At 47.7% G+C, this 15,077-nt stretch overlaps 1 protein-coding gene across 3 annotated transcripts in view; it reads right to left on the reverse strand.

Annotated features, from left to right (window-relative positions):
- Positions 1 to 1,673: 1,673 nt before the first annotated feature.
- The window catches only part of MAP3K10 (mitogen-activated protein kinase kinase kinase 10), a 107,886-nt gene continuing 94,482 nt past the window's right edge, over positions 1,674 to 15,077 (reverse strand). For all 3 annotated transcript variants that reach the window (XM_077482664.1, XM_077482653.1, XM_077482672.1), the window contains 2 exons: positions 13,586 to 14,308; positions 1,674 to 2,599 (listed from right to left, as the gene is read on the reverse strand). In XM_077482664.1, the coding sequence (XP_077338790.1) occupies positions 2,205 to 2,599; positions 13,586 to 14,308 (1,118 nt within the window). In that variant the 3' untranslated portion in view covers positions 1,674 to 2,204. The remainder of the gene's footprint in view (positions 2,600 to 13,585; positions 14,309 to 15,077) is intronic.

Raw genomic sequence — 15,077 nt, forward strand, 5'->3', positions numbered from 1 at the left:
CTAATCTAATTTATGCCAGCCAAGCCTGCAGTTTCATGCTTTTTAAATTACGCGATCAAGCTCTGTTTATCTGCTCTACTGTCTGAATTCCCTTGTTGATGACCTGAGATCGGATGTCGAATAATCTGAGAACCCTGCCTTCCTTTTGACTACAGATTTGACACTCACTATTCTCAACCTTGCCTGCCATGTATCTGGACTGTGATTGAACCACTGCCTGTCTGCCAAATGCAAGTACCTGTTTGCAGAGCTCAGTTTACGTCTGCCTTGGCAAGGCAGCCAGGCACAACAGCATTGTGTACAAGGCCTGGGGGCAACCGAGTACTGGTAGGCCTGCTTGGGAAAGGGGGCTGTTATAGGTGAAGAACACAGAAGCCAGCTATCTTGCCTGACCACCTGCGTTAGGGGTAAGCGTGGCACAGGATGCCCAAAATCTGACTTGTATCTCAGTGCAGATTTCTGGGATAATCAGTGAGCCAATCGCTCAAGCCGGAAATTACATTTTCAGGTAGCGTTTTGTATACCATCTGTGTACAGAACACCTGCAGGTAGCCATATTGCATTTGACAGAAAAATACAAAGCTGCCGATTGAAAAGAAAAGGTCATTTTTAATGACATTCAATTACAATATGACTTGAGTCACAATTGTGCATGCTAGATTTTTTAATTTGCAAATTTTGGTTTCTCATGAAAGTGGAGGAACCCTTTAAGCACTTGTGTGCAAAGCATGTGAACCTGCCAAAAAGAGGGTGAATCTCGCAGAGTCCTGTACAGCAATAAATCCACAATAGATTTCCAACCCTTTCACATGCTATCCAAGACTAGAAAAAAAGTTGAGCTAGAGATAGAGTTTAATAAAGACCCTCTAGGTATGCCAAGGTAAACTTCTAAGAGCCCACCACAAAAATCGTCAAGGGAAGTCAAGAGTCATAAGAGCTCAGGAGCAAATGACTGGCAAGCATCAACATTGGAGACTATTGGCTTTATTTACTAAAACTAAAGAGTGCAAAATCTGATGCAGCTGTGCATGGTAGCCAATCGGCTTTCAGGTGTTATTGTCGAAGCTTAAAGTGGAAGTCCACACTAACACGAACATCTCTAAATCTACAGGCATCCACGATCTAAGACTAACCTATCTAGCCCTGTAAAGAAGAAATCAGTATACATAACCTTTTTTGAAGCCGTCCAGTCTCCAGCGCCGGAAGCTCTACACAGGAGACAGCTGACAAAAATGAAATGAATGGCAAGTGACGTCACCCAGGAAGTTACTACGAGGCTTCAGTTGTTGGCTGCCTCCTCTGCACATGTTTCCACAGCAAAGCCACTGCTGGCACCTCAGCATGGCCCCAGCCAGGAGCAGCTTAAAAAAAAAAAAAAGAAGGTATGTATAGCAATTTCTTCTTTACAGGGCTAAATAGGTTAGTATTAGATTGTGGATGCCTGTAGATTTTAGTGTTAAATGAACAAGCTGAAGTTAGAAGCTGATTGGCTACCATGCACAGCGGCACCAGATTCTGCATTCTCCAGTTTTAGTAAATCAACCCCTGGTTGTTTTTTATTTTGCACTTGGCTATCAGTATATTTCTAAACCATCTAACTGGAAGATTCTTGAATCTCTAAGATAATCACATAACGCTGCTGTAGATGCATTTATGCAACATACACTGCAAAGGAGAGTGGTCAAATTCTTTATTAATACTTCGGTCACCATTAAGACAATGATGGAGCAAGTTATGGTGGGTCTGTCACCCTTTAAGTTACTAGAACTGCCAAGACCCTTGCCTATTGCCATGCTATACGCAGATTAAACCAGTGACATCCCAGGGTCCAGCAGGATCTACCAAGCTCCCCCCCCCCCCCCCCCCGTCACAGGGCAGGTGGTAAGGATAAGCTGTAAACACAGGTGTGGCAAGCGGAGGCTCAGTCGTTTTCACAGAAATAAAAATCAAATCCTCATCTACAGAGGGGCCCATAGAATAACCATTAGGAAAATAGTCGTAAGACGAGTTGGTTGTTTCTTAAGCCTGCAGTTGAGTATTCGCTTACTGACACCTTCAGTTTTAACTGACTATAGTGGGGGTACCCCGCTTCGTTTAATCAGTTAATAATATCGATTTATACCCGTTGTTTTACAACTTCATAATACATTCATAAGGGTTGCTTCTTTCCTTCAGATAATGCTCTGATCCAGCAGACTATTATATTAAGAAACATCTGCCCCCAAATTAAAATAAGGGTCAATCTGTGGCCGGATCCCTCCCCCACACAGCGGGACAGTGTTGTCCAATCTTTGTCCTTCCACTTCCATGTCCAGAAGGGTCTCCTCTGCACCTCCCACCTGAACACCATCTGCAGATCCACTCGAGCTGGCATCCCCTCCACTGCCAGATGGAGATGAGCTGTGAGTCCGAGAAAGGGACACAAATTTCCAAGGGTCTAGTCTCGGGCGTCCGGCAGAAGGGCGAGGCCTGGGTGCAAATTCTAGGGTGGTGGGCCTTTCAACTGCAGAATCCTTGTCTTGGGTTTTGCGTCGCGCTGGAGGGGGAAATACGAAGCGGGGGTCTGGCAAAAGTGGGAACGGAGTGAGCTCTTTGGAATCTATGGGAGAAAAAAAGAAAACAAGTTATTCCTACTAAACCAGCACAGATTAGCACATGTAGATCAAAGCATCACAGTTCAAACTAGACCCTTCAGTGACATTAGAAGTCTAAATAAATACATTTCTGACATTTCACAATTTAGAGCAGTGGTCTCCAAACTGTGGCCTGGGGGCTGGATGTGGCCCTTTGCTTACCTTTATCAGGCCCTTGGGACACTATTCCTTCCACTGATAGCATGCACGATTCCTTCTACACCAACAATGGGGCATAAATACTGTCACTGATATCAACAATAGGGCACTATTCCTACCACTGAGCCCAACAATAGGTTACTATTCCTCCCACTGACACCAACTTCCAGGACCTCTTCTTCCCACTGACACTAATTATGGGGCACTATTCCTTTCCCTGATACCAACAATGGAGCACTGTTCCTCACACTTAAAGTGGTTGTAAACCCTTACAAACCACTTTGACCTACAGGTAAGCCTAGATTAAGCCGTACCTGTAGGTCCAAGAAATATCTCCTAAACCTATACGGTTTAGGAGATATTTACAAAAAGACAGCCACCGGGCAGGCCGCAGCGATATGCCGCTCGTGACGGCTCCCGTGTACATGCGCGGAAGTGACTTCATTGCGGCTCCGGCGAATCACAGCGCCGGAGCAGCGAGACCCGGAAGTCGCTCCGGAATACATGGCAGCAGCAAAGAGGAGGACGGAGGACCGCTTCGGGGGCTTCGTTCTCAGGTAAGTTATTCATAATGAGCTAGTATGCTATGCATACTAGCTCATTATGCCTTTGCCTTACAGGGTGTGTTTTTTTTTTTATATTGCCTTTACTTCCACTTTAAAACAATGATTACACACTATTTCCATAACAACAACAATGGGACACTATTCCTCCCACTGACATCAATGATGGAACACTGTGCCTTCCCCCGATACCAACAATGAGGCACTATCCCTCCAAATGACACCAATGATGGGGCACCATTTTTTCACCTAATACAAACAATGAGACAATATTCTTCCTACTAATACCAATTATGGGGTATTTTTTACTGCCACTGATGCCGGGGCATTTCTATTCACAGTAAATGGTAACCCTGGATATTGCCTTAGCATAGATGGCACCATCCTTCTGGAGAATAAAGCATATAGAGGCAGTGTCAGGAAGAGTATTGTGACCACTGAGATCTAATAAGGCCCTGTAAGTGTTAAAACCTACACAATACTTACCATACATCCACTTAACATAAAAATATATATATAAGTACATGGCTTTTCATGGGGCCCAGATTTTTTCATGTGTTCTGTTGCTATATATACCTATAACTATGGTAACAGTAGTGCAGTAATATTCTTCATAACCCACCACTGAGGTTTTTTGAACCATAGAGGGAACCTAGCCATAGGTGTGCACAGCCTATTGCATTAGGGTGTGCACCCCAAAGTTAAAACTCACAGAAGCATAGTGGACTGTGTTTGCTTCAGTTTGTAAATGAACACAGTGTTCATTTAGAAAAGGAAGGGGCCAGTATATGTGCAGTAGGGGAGTCGGAACTGCACAGAGTGATTAGGGTGTGCCCAGGCAGACCCGGCACACCCCTATGAACCTAGCATTAACACAAAAGTAAAAGTCACTGGGGCACAATGATTGCCACTGGGTATTAAAGCATATTGCATATATACAATCCCTGACACAGTTCTTAACCCCTTTAAGTGGGCTTTAATGCCTGGGAGGCAGCGTGACCTCTGTATAATGTGACTGCTGTGATTGGCTATTACTTTGATCACATGATCAGGAGCCTATCCTGCTGGTTTCTGATGAGAAGCTTTGAGCGAGAGCTATTGGCGACAGCTCGGACAGTGTGCGTGGAGTATGCAGCGAGTATGCTCTCAGTATACAACGTAACGCTGCCATGGATGGATATGTGAGGCGACTGGGCATTAAAGCTCACCTTCCTTGCCATGGTTGGTAAGAGGTAAAGTAGAACTATAGCCTCCCATTAAAAAATATGTGCTGCAGCAGTTAATCAAATGTGTATTTGCGACTACAGCTTTTGCTTAGCTCCTCTGCAAAGTCCCATAAATGCCTCCACCTAATTCGGCTTCCTGCGATTGGGTGGCAACGATGCTGCATTGCTCCGCTTAAAGAGTTGCCACTTGCATGTAGGCTGTGCCTGCTTGCACTACAGTGGAATTAAAAAATGTTCCAGGAGGTGTGGTCATCAGCCTTGTCGCTGCTCATTGACAAGCCTGTAGCTTGACCAATCAGCACCTGGATTGACAGAACTGCTTCTGTTGCTGAAACCCTCTTATTGTGAGCTGCAGTGTCTGGGAGGGGAAGCGTGTGAGATACAAGGGAAGGAGGATTTGTCTCATTCAGGGTAGGTAAAGGAAATTTTCTGTTTACATTATGAGATTTGTGCATCAAACAGTAACTGGAATTGGCTCATTGCTAGGCTTGGATACGGAACCCTTTCGATTTATAAAGCTATATTTCATGCAAACACCTACATGCACAGTTGAAATACAACTTTAAGAAATTACTCTCCCTGGCAAAGGATTTGTTATTCTGTCCAGCCAGCCTTGTGATCCAAGCACCACTGCTAGACAGTGCTGCCAGTTTGAAGACCTCACTTTTCTCCCCTGCTCCTAAGCAAAACTACAAAGTCATTGTGACTGGGCACTACTCGCTCTCCACCAATATACAGACAGGTGCATCTCAAAAAATTTGAATATCATCAAAAAGGTCATTTATTTCAATAATTTTATTCAAACAGTGAAACTCATATAGATTCATTACACACAGTGAAATATTTCAATCATTTCTTTATTTTAAATTTGTAAATTATTGTTACAGCTAGTGAAAACCCAAAATTCAGTATCTCAGAAGATTAGAATATTGTGAAAATGTCCAATATTGTAGACTCATGGTGTCACACACTAATCAGCTAATTAACTAAAAACACCTGTAAAGGTTTCCTGAACCTTTAAATGGTCTCTCAGTCTGGTTCAGTAGGTTATGCAATCATGGGGAAGACTGCCGATTTGACAGTTGTCCAGAAGACAGTCATTGGTACCCCCTCCATGAGGAGGGTAAGTCACAAAAGGTCATTGCTAAAGAAGTGGGCTGTTCACAGGGTTCTGTATCCAAGCATATTAATGGCAAGTTGAGTGGAAGGAAAAAATAGGATTTTTTGTACTCACTGTAAAATCCTTTTCTCTGTAGTTCACCGACTGACACAGCTCCTTTCTTAGACCATCAGTTGTTACACCACCTTCAAGAGAAGACTAGGCAGAACATGTTATAACAAAACCAGAACTTTCTAGTTTCACCCAAGGGGCGGTCCCTTAGGTAACAACCCCCCCCATCCTGCCTCCTGCAGCCTCAGTACGTCAACAAGCAGTATAACGTAAAAAAAAAATAGGAGGGGAGGGTGTTGTGTCAGTCGGCGAACTACAGAGAAAAGGATTTTACAGTGAGTACAAAAAATCCTATTTTCTCTTTTGTTCACCGACTGACACAGCTCTTTTCTTAGACCATTGGGACGTCCCCAAGCAGTGCCAAAACGAGGGGTGGGAAACAGCATAATAACTTCACCCACAATGACATGTGGGAACCAGTATAAAACTTCACCCACAAAAAAAAAAAAAATGTGTGAACAGCAAAGAACTTTTACCCCCCAAAAAAAACCCAGAGTGCTCCTCAATCTGGGAGTCACTACCTTACAAATCGCCTCAAAACTTGCGGTAACAAATGCAACAGTGCATTTACTAAAAGTAACTGTTTTTCACCAAAAAAAACAGGAAGAAATGTAAGTGCAATTGCAACTTACACGGCCGCCTGCAAAACTTAGCGCCCAAAATAGGCATCAGCTGACATCTACCTTGTAGAATTTTGTAAAGGTGTGAACAGACGACCAAGTCGCTGTTTTACATGCTTCAGCGATAGATGCTTAATGTCGGAAGGCCCAAGACGTTCCAATTGCCCCGGTGGAGTTGGCCGTGACCGGAAAGGGCGGCACCTGCCCCTTCAAGGTGTAGGCCTGTACTACAATCTGTCTGATCCACCTGGAAATGGTGGCTGACGAGACCGCCATGCTTTTTTTCAGACCAGCCACTGAAACAAACAAGACTTCTGAAAGGGAGCCGTAGTCGACAAATACACCCTCAGAGCCCGGATCACGTCCAGGGAATGGAGGGCCACCTCTTTAGGATGTGTCGGTTTTGGACACAGAGGTGGTAACACAATGTCTTCAGTGATGAGGAACGCTGAAACTACCTTCGGCAGAAAAGAAGGTTGCGGACGCAACACCACCTTATCCTTGTGGATAACCAGATAGGGCGACTTGCAAGACAAGGCCGCCAGTTCTGAAACCCTCCTGGTCGGTGTAATAGCCACTAGAAAGACCACTTTCTGAGAACAGAGAGATCTCTCTGATATTTTCAAATGGTGGTTTCTGAAGTGCCGATAACACCAGGTTCAGATCCCATGGGGGTAACGGTGGACGTACCGGTGGAACTACCTGTCGGACCCCTTGAGGGGTTGCTGAAAAAAGACAGCCAAAGCTGATATTTGTCCTTTAATGGTGCTTAAAGCCCACTTCTGGTCTACTGATAATGGGTATAGAAAAGGAGCGCGGATGCCATCCTTTCTCCTCACACATGGAGATGTAGGCCTTCCAGGTACGATGATATATCTTCCGAGAAAAAGATTTCCGTGCTCTCAGCATAGTTGGAATCACAGAGTGTGAGAGACCCCGGTTTTTCAACACCTGGCTCTCAATAGTCCTGCCGTTAAAACCAGCAATGGTAAAGCAGGATGGAGAATAAGACCTTGAGACAGCAGGTCGTCTCGTAACAGCAGTCACCATGGGGCGTCCACAACCAGGCGCACTAGGTCTGCGTACCAGGGATGCTGGGGCCAATCTGGGGCAATCAGTATTACTGGAATCCCTCTGTGGAGCAGACGTGGTAACAGTTTCAGAGGAGGAAAAGCATAGATCAGCTGGTACTGATCCCATGGAGCCACCAGTGCGTCTGACGCGCCTGCCCAAGTATCTCTTGTCCTGGACACGAATCTCGGCACCTTCTGATTGAGCCGGGAGGCCAGAAGATCCACGTCTGGTATGCCCCATCACAAGCACAGTAGCCTGAACACCTCTGGATGCAACGCCCGTTCTCCTGGGTCCAGCGCCTGGCAACTTAGGTAGTCCGCCTGTCAGTTCTTCACTCCCGGGATGTGAATGGTCGATAGGGCCAATACATGTCGCTCTGCCCACTGAAGGACGTGAGCAACCTCCCATGCAGTGGCCAAGCTTCTTGCTCCTCCTTGGTGATTTACATATGCCATCACCATAGCGTTGTCTGACTGGATCCTGATCGGATGCTCTTGAAGTCTTATCGACCATGTGGAGAGGCATAGCCTGATCGCTCGCAGCTCGAGCACATTGATCGGCAACTTGGATTTCTCCTCCGAGCAGAGGCCCTGGGTCGACTGAACTCCCATTACTCCACTCCAGCCAGTTAGGCTGGCGTCCGTTGTTATCACTGTCCAATGTAGCGGTAGGAACGACTTCCCGGACGAAGTGCCGGGGACCTCAGCCACCAGAGCAGGGAGTCCCTGACTAACTGGCTCACCTGAATCTGCCGATCCAGGGATAATGGAGATTTGTCCCAGTTCATCAAGATCTCCTTCTGCAAGACTCTGGTGTGAAACTGGGCATATGGTACTGCCTCAAAGGAGGCCACCATGAGTCCCAGGACTCGCATGCAGAAGCTTAGCGATGACCACCTGCGGTTCATCAGCAGTTTTACCGCGGCTCTGAGAGTCTGCAGCTTGTTTGAAGGGAGAAAAACTCTTGCTTCCATGGAGTCCAGCAGTAAGCCTGGGTACTCCAAGCACTGAGTCGGTACAATCACCAACTTTTTTAGGTTCAACAGCCACCCAAATTCCTGCAAGGTCTGCATGGTGATCGCCACATCCTCCTCTAGTTCTGAGGCAGAAGATGCTCTCAGGAGGAGATCGTCTAGGCAACCTATGATCGCGATCCTGCGTTGTCGCAGCAACGCCAAAACAGGAGCCAATACCTTGGTAAAGACTCGGGAGTTGATGCCAAGCCAAAGGAGAGAGCCACAAACTGGTAGTGGGCTTCCCCAACTGCAAATCGCAGACATTTCTGATGCCTAAGGCATATGGGTATGTGCAGGTATGCATCCTGGATGTCCAAAGACGCCAGGGAGTCCCCTTGATGGAGTGCAGTGACTACTGAGCTAACTGATTCCATTCTGAACCTCTGCACTTTTACAAAGTAATCAAGGGCTTTTAGGTCCAAGATTGGACGTACCCCTTCCTTTTTGGGGATTACAGATTGGAGTAGAACCCCTGGAATCTTTCCGGCTCCGGAACAGGTACTATCACCCCACGAATCAGCAGGTCCCTTACCGCCCCCATCAGGGCCTCTCGGCAAGCCGGGAGTACGGGTATGCTGGAGGGGAAGAATCTGTTTGGTGGCCAAGAGAGGAACTCTATCTTGTAGCCGGAGGAAATTAGATCGCAGACCCATTGGTCGGACAGCCGAGAGGCCCACCGGGCTGCAAACTCCTGAAAGGTGACCCCCCCACCCGTGTTATTGGCGGGGGCAAACCTTTGTGTGGTAGTACTTTTGCTCGCAGGCTTGTTAGGCTTGTGGTTCCAGGGATGTTTTTGTCCTTCAGAGGTCGTCCTGTCAGGCTGGGAACATTTAGCCGAAGCCCCGGGTGGACGAAAAAGCCGTTTGTGAGCGGAAAATGAGGGCCCTTGCCTACGGCGTGGTTCCTTAGCCTTCCTGGCCTGTGGGAGTAGTGTACTCTTACCACCTGTGGCATTTTTAATAATGTCATCCAACGAGGCTCCAAAGAGCAGCTCACCAAGGAAGGGTAAATCCATGAGGGCTTTTTTAGATGCCCGGTCAACCGACCAGCATTTTAGCCAAATCAGGCGCCTCAGTACCACAGCTGACACTGAAGCCCTGGATAACAGAGGGAGAGTATCCAGGGCCATGTCACAAACGTACTTAAAGAGGGATTCCACCAAAAAAAATAAAAAATAAAAGCCAGCAGCTATAAATACTACAGCTGCTGACTTTTAATAAATGGACACTCACCTTTCCCGGGTTCCAGTGATGCCGGCAGCCGAGGCCGATCGATCGCTCGGCCCTCGGCTGCTGCCGCCACCATTCTAGGTGAGGGAATCAGGAAGTGAAGCAAATCGGCTTCACTTCCCGGTTCCCTACTGCGCATGCGCAAGTCGCGCAGCGCAATAGGAATTCTCCGCGCTGTCACTGGGACCCGTGTGTGTCCCAGCAGACAGCGCGGCAAGACAGGAAATGGCGTAGACTCCCACGGGAGTCTATGCCCGGAAGTGGGTGTAAATACCTGTCTTTGACAGGTATCTCCACCCCCTCCCCCCTGAAAGGTGCCAATTGTGCCAGGGGGGGGAGGGATCCGATCAGCGGAGGTTCCACTTTAGGGTGGAACCCCGCTTTAAGGCCTTGCACTAGCTGGTCTGCTAGATCCACGCAGACAGGAGAAGCCTGTTGCTCCCCCAATTTGCGGTGCAAAAGTTTTGCCCACTCAGTAAGTGTCTGCGACACAAGTGCGGATGCCAGTACTGGTTGCATTGCTGACCCCACAACCATAAACAAGGAACGAGCCACTGCTTCGGCCTTCCTGTCCGTGGGATCCTTAAAGGCAGGAGTCCCCTCTACCGGGATCGTGGTTACTTTGTTTAACCTGGATACTGGGGGGTCCACGACCGGAGGAGCCGACCATTTTTTGAGAAGGCTCTCCTCAAAGGGGTAATGCACCGCCATGTATTTGGGGACCAGAAAAGGTCCGTTGCGGTCGACCCCATTCCTTGTATATGAACTTATCAAAATAAGTCAGATACGGAAACACCTTATGTGTACGGGCTGGCTTACGGGACCCAAAAGGGACCACTACATCAGCAGAGGGATTTGCTGTATCCTGAATCTTCAGGGTATCACGCACAGCTGTGATAAGTGCTCCAACAAGCACTTTATCGTGCACGGACACGGACGGGGAATCATCCTCCGATCGGCCCTGGTCAGTGTCATCTGAAACGACAGAGCAGGGGTTACCAGCCTCAGCAGGGCCCGATTTGCATCAGAGCTCTCCCTAGAGGATGGGGGGGCAGGGGCCGTTTTTACCACCTTTGCGCCCACGCACCGCCTCCATCTTGGCAACGAACGTATTAAGGACCGCTGACAAAGCGTCCAGAGGCACAGCACTGTCTGCAGGCGAACCGGTTGCAATTGCCTGGATTTCGGGGGAAGAAACACCAGTTTCTGAAGTCATGCTGACCCTAGCCTGTCTGCCACCTGTTGGGGACTTAGGACAGTGATGGTCCCACCCTCCTAACTGTTTGAGGCTGAGGGGCCCCCACTGCAGGACTCACTACCCTGACCGAGTTCTGCGCAGTCCAGCTAGGTGTGCCTGTGTCAGCTTCCAGATGCTTATGAGTGCAAACCGCGCTGTGCTGAGCCCCACTGTACAGCGCTAAAGATGAAAAACGTGTTCAGGCTTCAACAAAATGGCCACCAAGTGTCCAGTATAAAGGATATAATCACAGGGAAAATGGCCACTGGACTACAGTAAAATGGAGTTAGAGCATGCTGCTCCCTGGTCACACCAAAAATGGCCTCCGAACACTGTATGCCATGAGGGACAGTGAAAAACAGGCAGAGGAAATGGCGGTAGACAGCGCTACAGCGATCAGCAGACACAGCCTCCAGACACCCAGGGGAGAGAACTACAGACATCCAGGGCACAGCTACCCAGCGCTGTCCCCACCCCAGATAAGAGCCCTCCGGGGAGCCGCTGTCTATGGCACAAACACCACTCAGCAGCCCATGCAGCATCCCCCACAGGGAAGGGGGGGGGGGATGAGATAGGGACAGGGAGAGAAGAGAGGGAGGTGAGGGACTCCCGAATCGACCTCCCAGGGAATGCCCAGCTGCTTCCCCGAGGAAGAGCTGTACTTACCAGTCCTGAAGAGCGGGGGAACATTCCATCACAGACTCACTCTCCGATCAGTACGGGGTGGCTGCTGATACGGCACACTGTGACGCAGACATCAGAAGCCCGGCATATGCATTACGCCCATCGGCCACCCCTGGAGCTGGGGGGCATGTTGTGGCCGACCCAGCACGGAGCTCTGGTCTGCACACGCTCGCTGGCCAGGCTGGGGAGACTACAAGGATAAGGGTATACAGCCTGTCACCCAGCCGGCTGTTGATAGCAGATCACAGGATCTTAATCTTGCGCAAAAGGCAAACTTCTGCAGAAAAAATCCACGGACTGATGGGCCCGCAGGGTTCCTAGGTTCTTCTCCTTCACTAGGCAGAAAACAACTGAGGCTGCAGGAGGCAGGCTGGGGGGTTGTTACCTAAGGGACCACCCCTTGGGCGGAACTAGAAAGTTCTGTTTTTGTTATAACATGTTAATATGTTCTGCCTAGTCCTCTCCCGAAGGTGGCTTAACAACCCCATGGTCTAAGAAAGGAGCTGTGTTAGTCGGTGAACGTAAGAGAAAGCGTGGTAGAAAAAGGTGCACAAGCAACAGGGATAACCACAGCCTCAAGATGATTGTGAAGCAAAGGCCATTCAAGAATTTGGGGGAGATTCACAAAGAGTGGACTACGGCTGGTGTCAGTGCTTCAAGAGCCACTACACACAGACATGTCCAGGACATGGACTACAACTGGAGCATTCCTTGTGTCAAGCCATGCCTGAAACAGAGACAACGTCAGAAGAGTCTTTCCTGGGCTAAGGAGAAAAGAAAGACTGGACTGTTACTCAGTGGTCCAAAGTCCTCTTCTCAGAGGAAATAAAATTTTGCATTTCATTTGGAAATCAAAGTCCCAGAGTCTGGAGGAAGAGTGGAGATGCAGAGAATCCAAGTTGCATGAGGTCCAGTATGAAGTTTCCACAGTCAGTGATGATTTAGGGAGCCAGGTTATCTGCTGGTGTTGGTCCACTGTGTTTTATCAAGTTCAAAGTCAGTGCAGCCCTCTAGCAGGGAATTCTAGAGCACTTCATGCTTCCCTCTGCTGACCAGCTTTATGGAGATGCTGATTTAATTTTCCAGCATGACTTGGCACCTGTCCACACTGGGGTACTCTCAAGAGGAAGATGAGACACCAGACCCAACAATGTAGACAAGCTGAAGGCCAGTATTAAAGCAACCTGGGCTTCCATAACACCTCAGCAGTGCCATAGGCTGATCGCCTCCATGCCACACTGCATTGATGCAGTAATTCATACAAAAGGAGCCCCGACCAAGTATTGAGTGCATAATATAGTGTGCATGGACATACTTTTCGGTAAGCCAACATTTCTGTATAAAAAAATCCCTTTTATTGGTCTTATGTAATATTAAAATTTTCTGAGATACGGAATTTTAGGTTTTCACAAGCTGTAAGCCATAATCATCAAAATTTAAATAAAGAAATGCTTGAAATATATCACACTGTGTGTAATGAATCTAAATAACATATGAGTTTCACTTTTTGAATGGAATTACTGAAAAAAATTAAATTTTGGATCATATTCTAATATTTTGAGATGAACCTGTAAATGTGCAAACTACTGACTGATAGTACCGTGCAAAAGAATGGAGGTGTCAAAGCGGAGGCCGCCTTTCACCGTGATTTCACATTCAGTTTTGGTTGTGCGTTGTCTTTACACTACATGAACTTCTGCTAGTGTCAATGCCGTTGTGAACTGGATAAATGTAAAGCTAATTGCAAATGTAGGTATTTTCACCAATTCTAATCTAAAAATACATATAAAAGGAATTAAAATGAATTAACAAACAAAATTCAATTAAATTGTGTACCAATATTGCCAACATAACAAAAATAATAAATTACAATAGCAATTGTGTAACCTCAGTGTCGCAGGATTTCATACTGACCATTGTCACACTGCTGTGGTGGTGTGCTGCCATCTGAAGGTGAACGTCTATGACCCGGTGTCACCTGCCGTATGGCCCCATCAGATGGTGTCCTTCTGTGACCCCTGGTTGCGGTGGCGTTAGCTCTGGCGGCTGTAACGTGAGTAGGAGTCAAGGACTGTCGTGGGTCCCTCTTAAAACTTTCCAATTTGTAGTCCACTAGTGGGTTCCGGCCAGGGGCAGCCTGCTCCCTACTGGGATCCTCGTCTGCAAGCTGCCCACAGGGCACGCTATCATTGGCCAGTCCAGTATCATCACTATCTGAGCGTATAAGGGACCTGGTAGAGTTACAGTCTGAGATGGAAGACAATGAGATGAGTGTGACTGAACTGGGAGGGATGACTGGCTCCTCTTTAGACAAGGAGTGGCTGGGAGAATTACCGCTACGCTTCATGCCCTTTGCTGCCCATTGAAAAATGCCCTTCCTTTTCTCTTCCTGGGGTACCAACTCCGAGAGATCACTGCCGAGTGCTACAGCTGCCAGAAGAGATGCGCATCCCAACAACACCAGTTCACTTTTTCTGCGGGACTGGGAGTTGCGCTTGGGACTATCCGAAGACGATGCTGCAGAAAGGCTTGAGTCTTCATTATTACTCCTAGCATCGGACTGGAGGGGCAGACTGAGGTAGGACTGTGTGGAGTATGGGGATTGGGGAACTGAACCTTCATTATCAGCATATTCCTCTGGAATGAGAAAAGTAAAAGTGAACTGGTCATGGCAGATGTATGGATGCTAACAGCACATATCAACACAGTGACCTAGTGGTTAGCACTCCTACTTTGCAGCACTAGGGTCTTCAGTTCGAGTCCCGGTCAGGACAATATCTGCATGGAATTTGCATTTTCTCCCTGTACTTAAGTGGGTTTACTCCGGTTCTCCTCCCAAGCTCCAAAGAAATGCTGGTAGGTTAATTGGCTCCTGTCTAAACACTGGCTCCAGTATGATATTCTACTGAGTGTGCCCAAGATGGTTGTTTATCTACCCCAACAGCACATAAAGGCACTGAGGCCCACTAGCGGAACGTGCTATAGAAAAAATATTTATTTAAAACCAGTACTGACTTATTTATGAAGCTGCTTAAAGAGAGCATTTCCTTTGGCCATGCAGGGCAAAATAAAATAAATAGTCACCTAACTCCACCCATCCCCAGCAGCATATACTCACCTATCCTCACTTCCCCAGCCCCCAGCGTCCTTTGGCAGGAAGGCTGGGTGAAATACCCGGCAGTCCCAAGAATGGATGAGCGTGGCTCACTCCCCTTTTCCCACGTGACATGGCCAGGTGCCTGGTGATTGGCCCCATGCCATCACATGGGGATGGGGAAGAATTCCATAGTCCTGTGTAAGCCCCAACAAGTCAGTCTGGAGCTTACACAGGGTTTTGTTTCCTTGGTGCCGGCGGCTATAGAGAGCACTGCAGGAGCCAGAAAATGTGAGTAAATAGTGCTGGAGA

This window comes from Lithobates pipiens, unplaced genomic scaffold, assembly GCF_037356315.1.
Source record: "Lithobates pipiens isolate NorthernLeopardFrog02 unplaced genomic scaffold, aLitPip1_a1.2 Scaffold_1, whole genome shotgun sequence".
Lineage (NCBI taxonomy): Eukaryota > Metazoa > Chordata > Amphibia > Anura > Ranidae > Lithobates > Lithobates pipiens.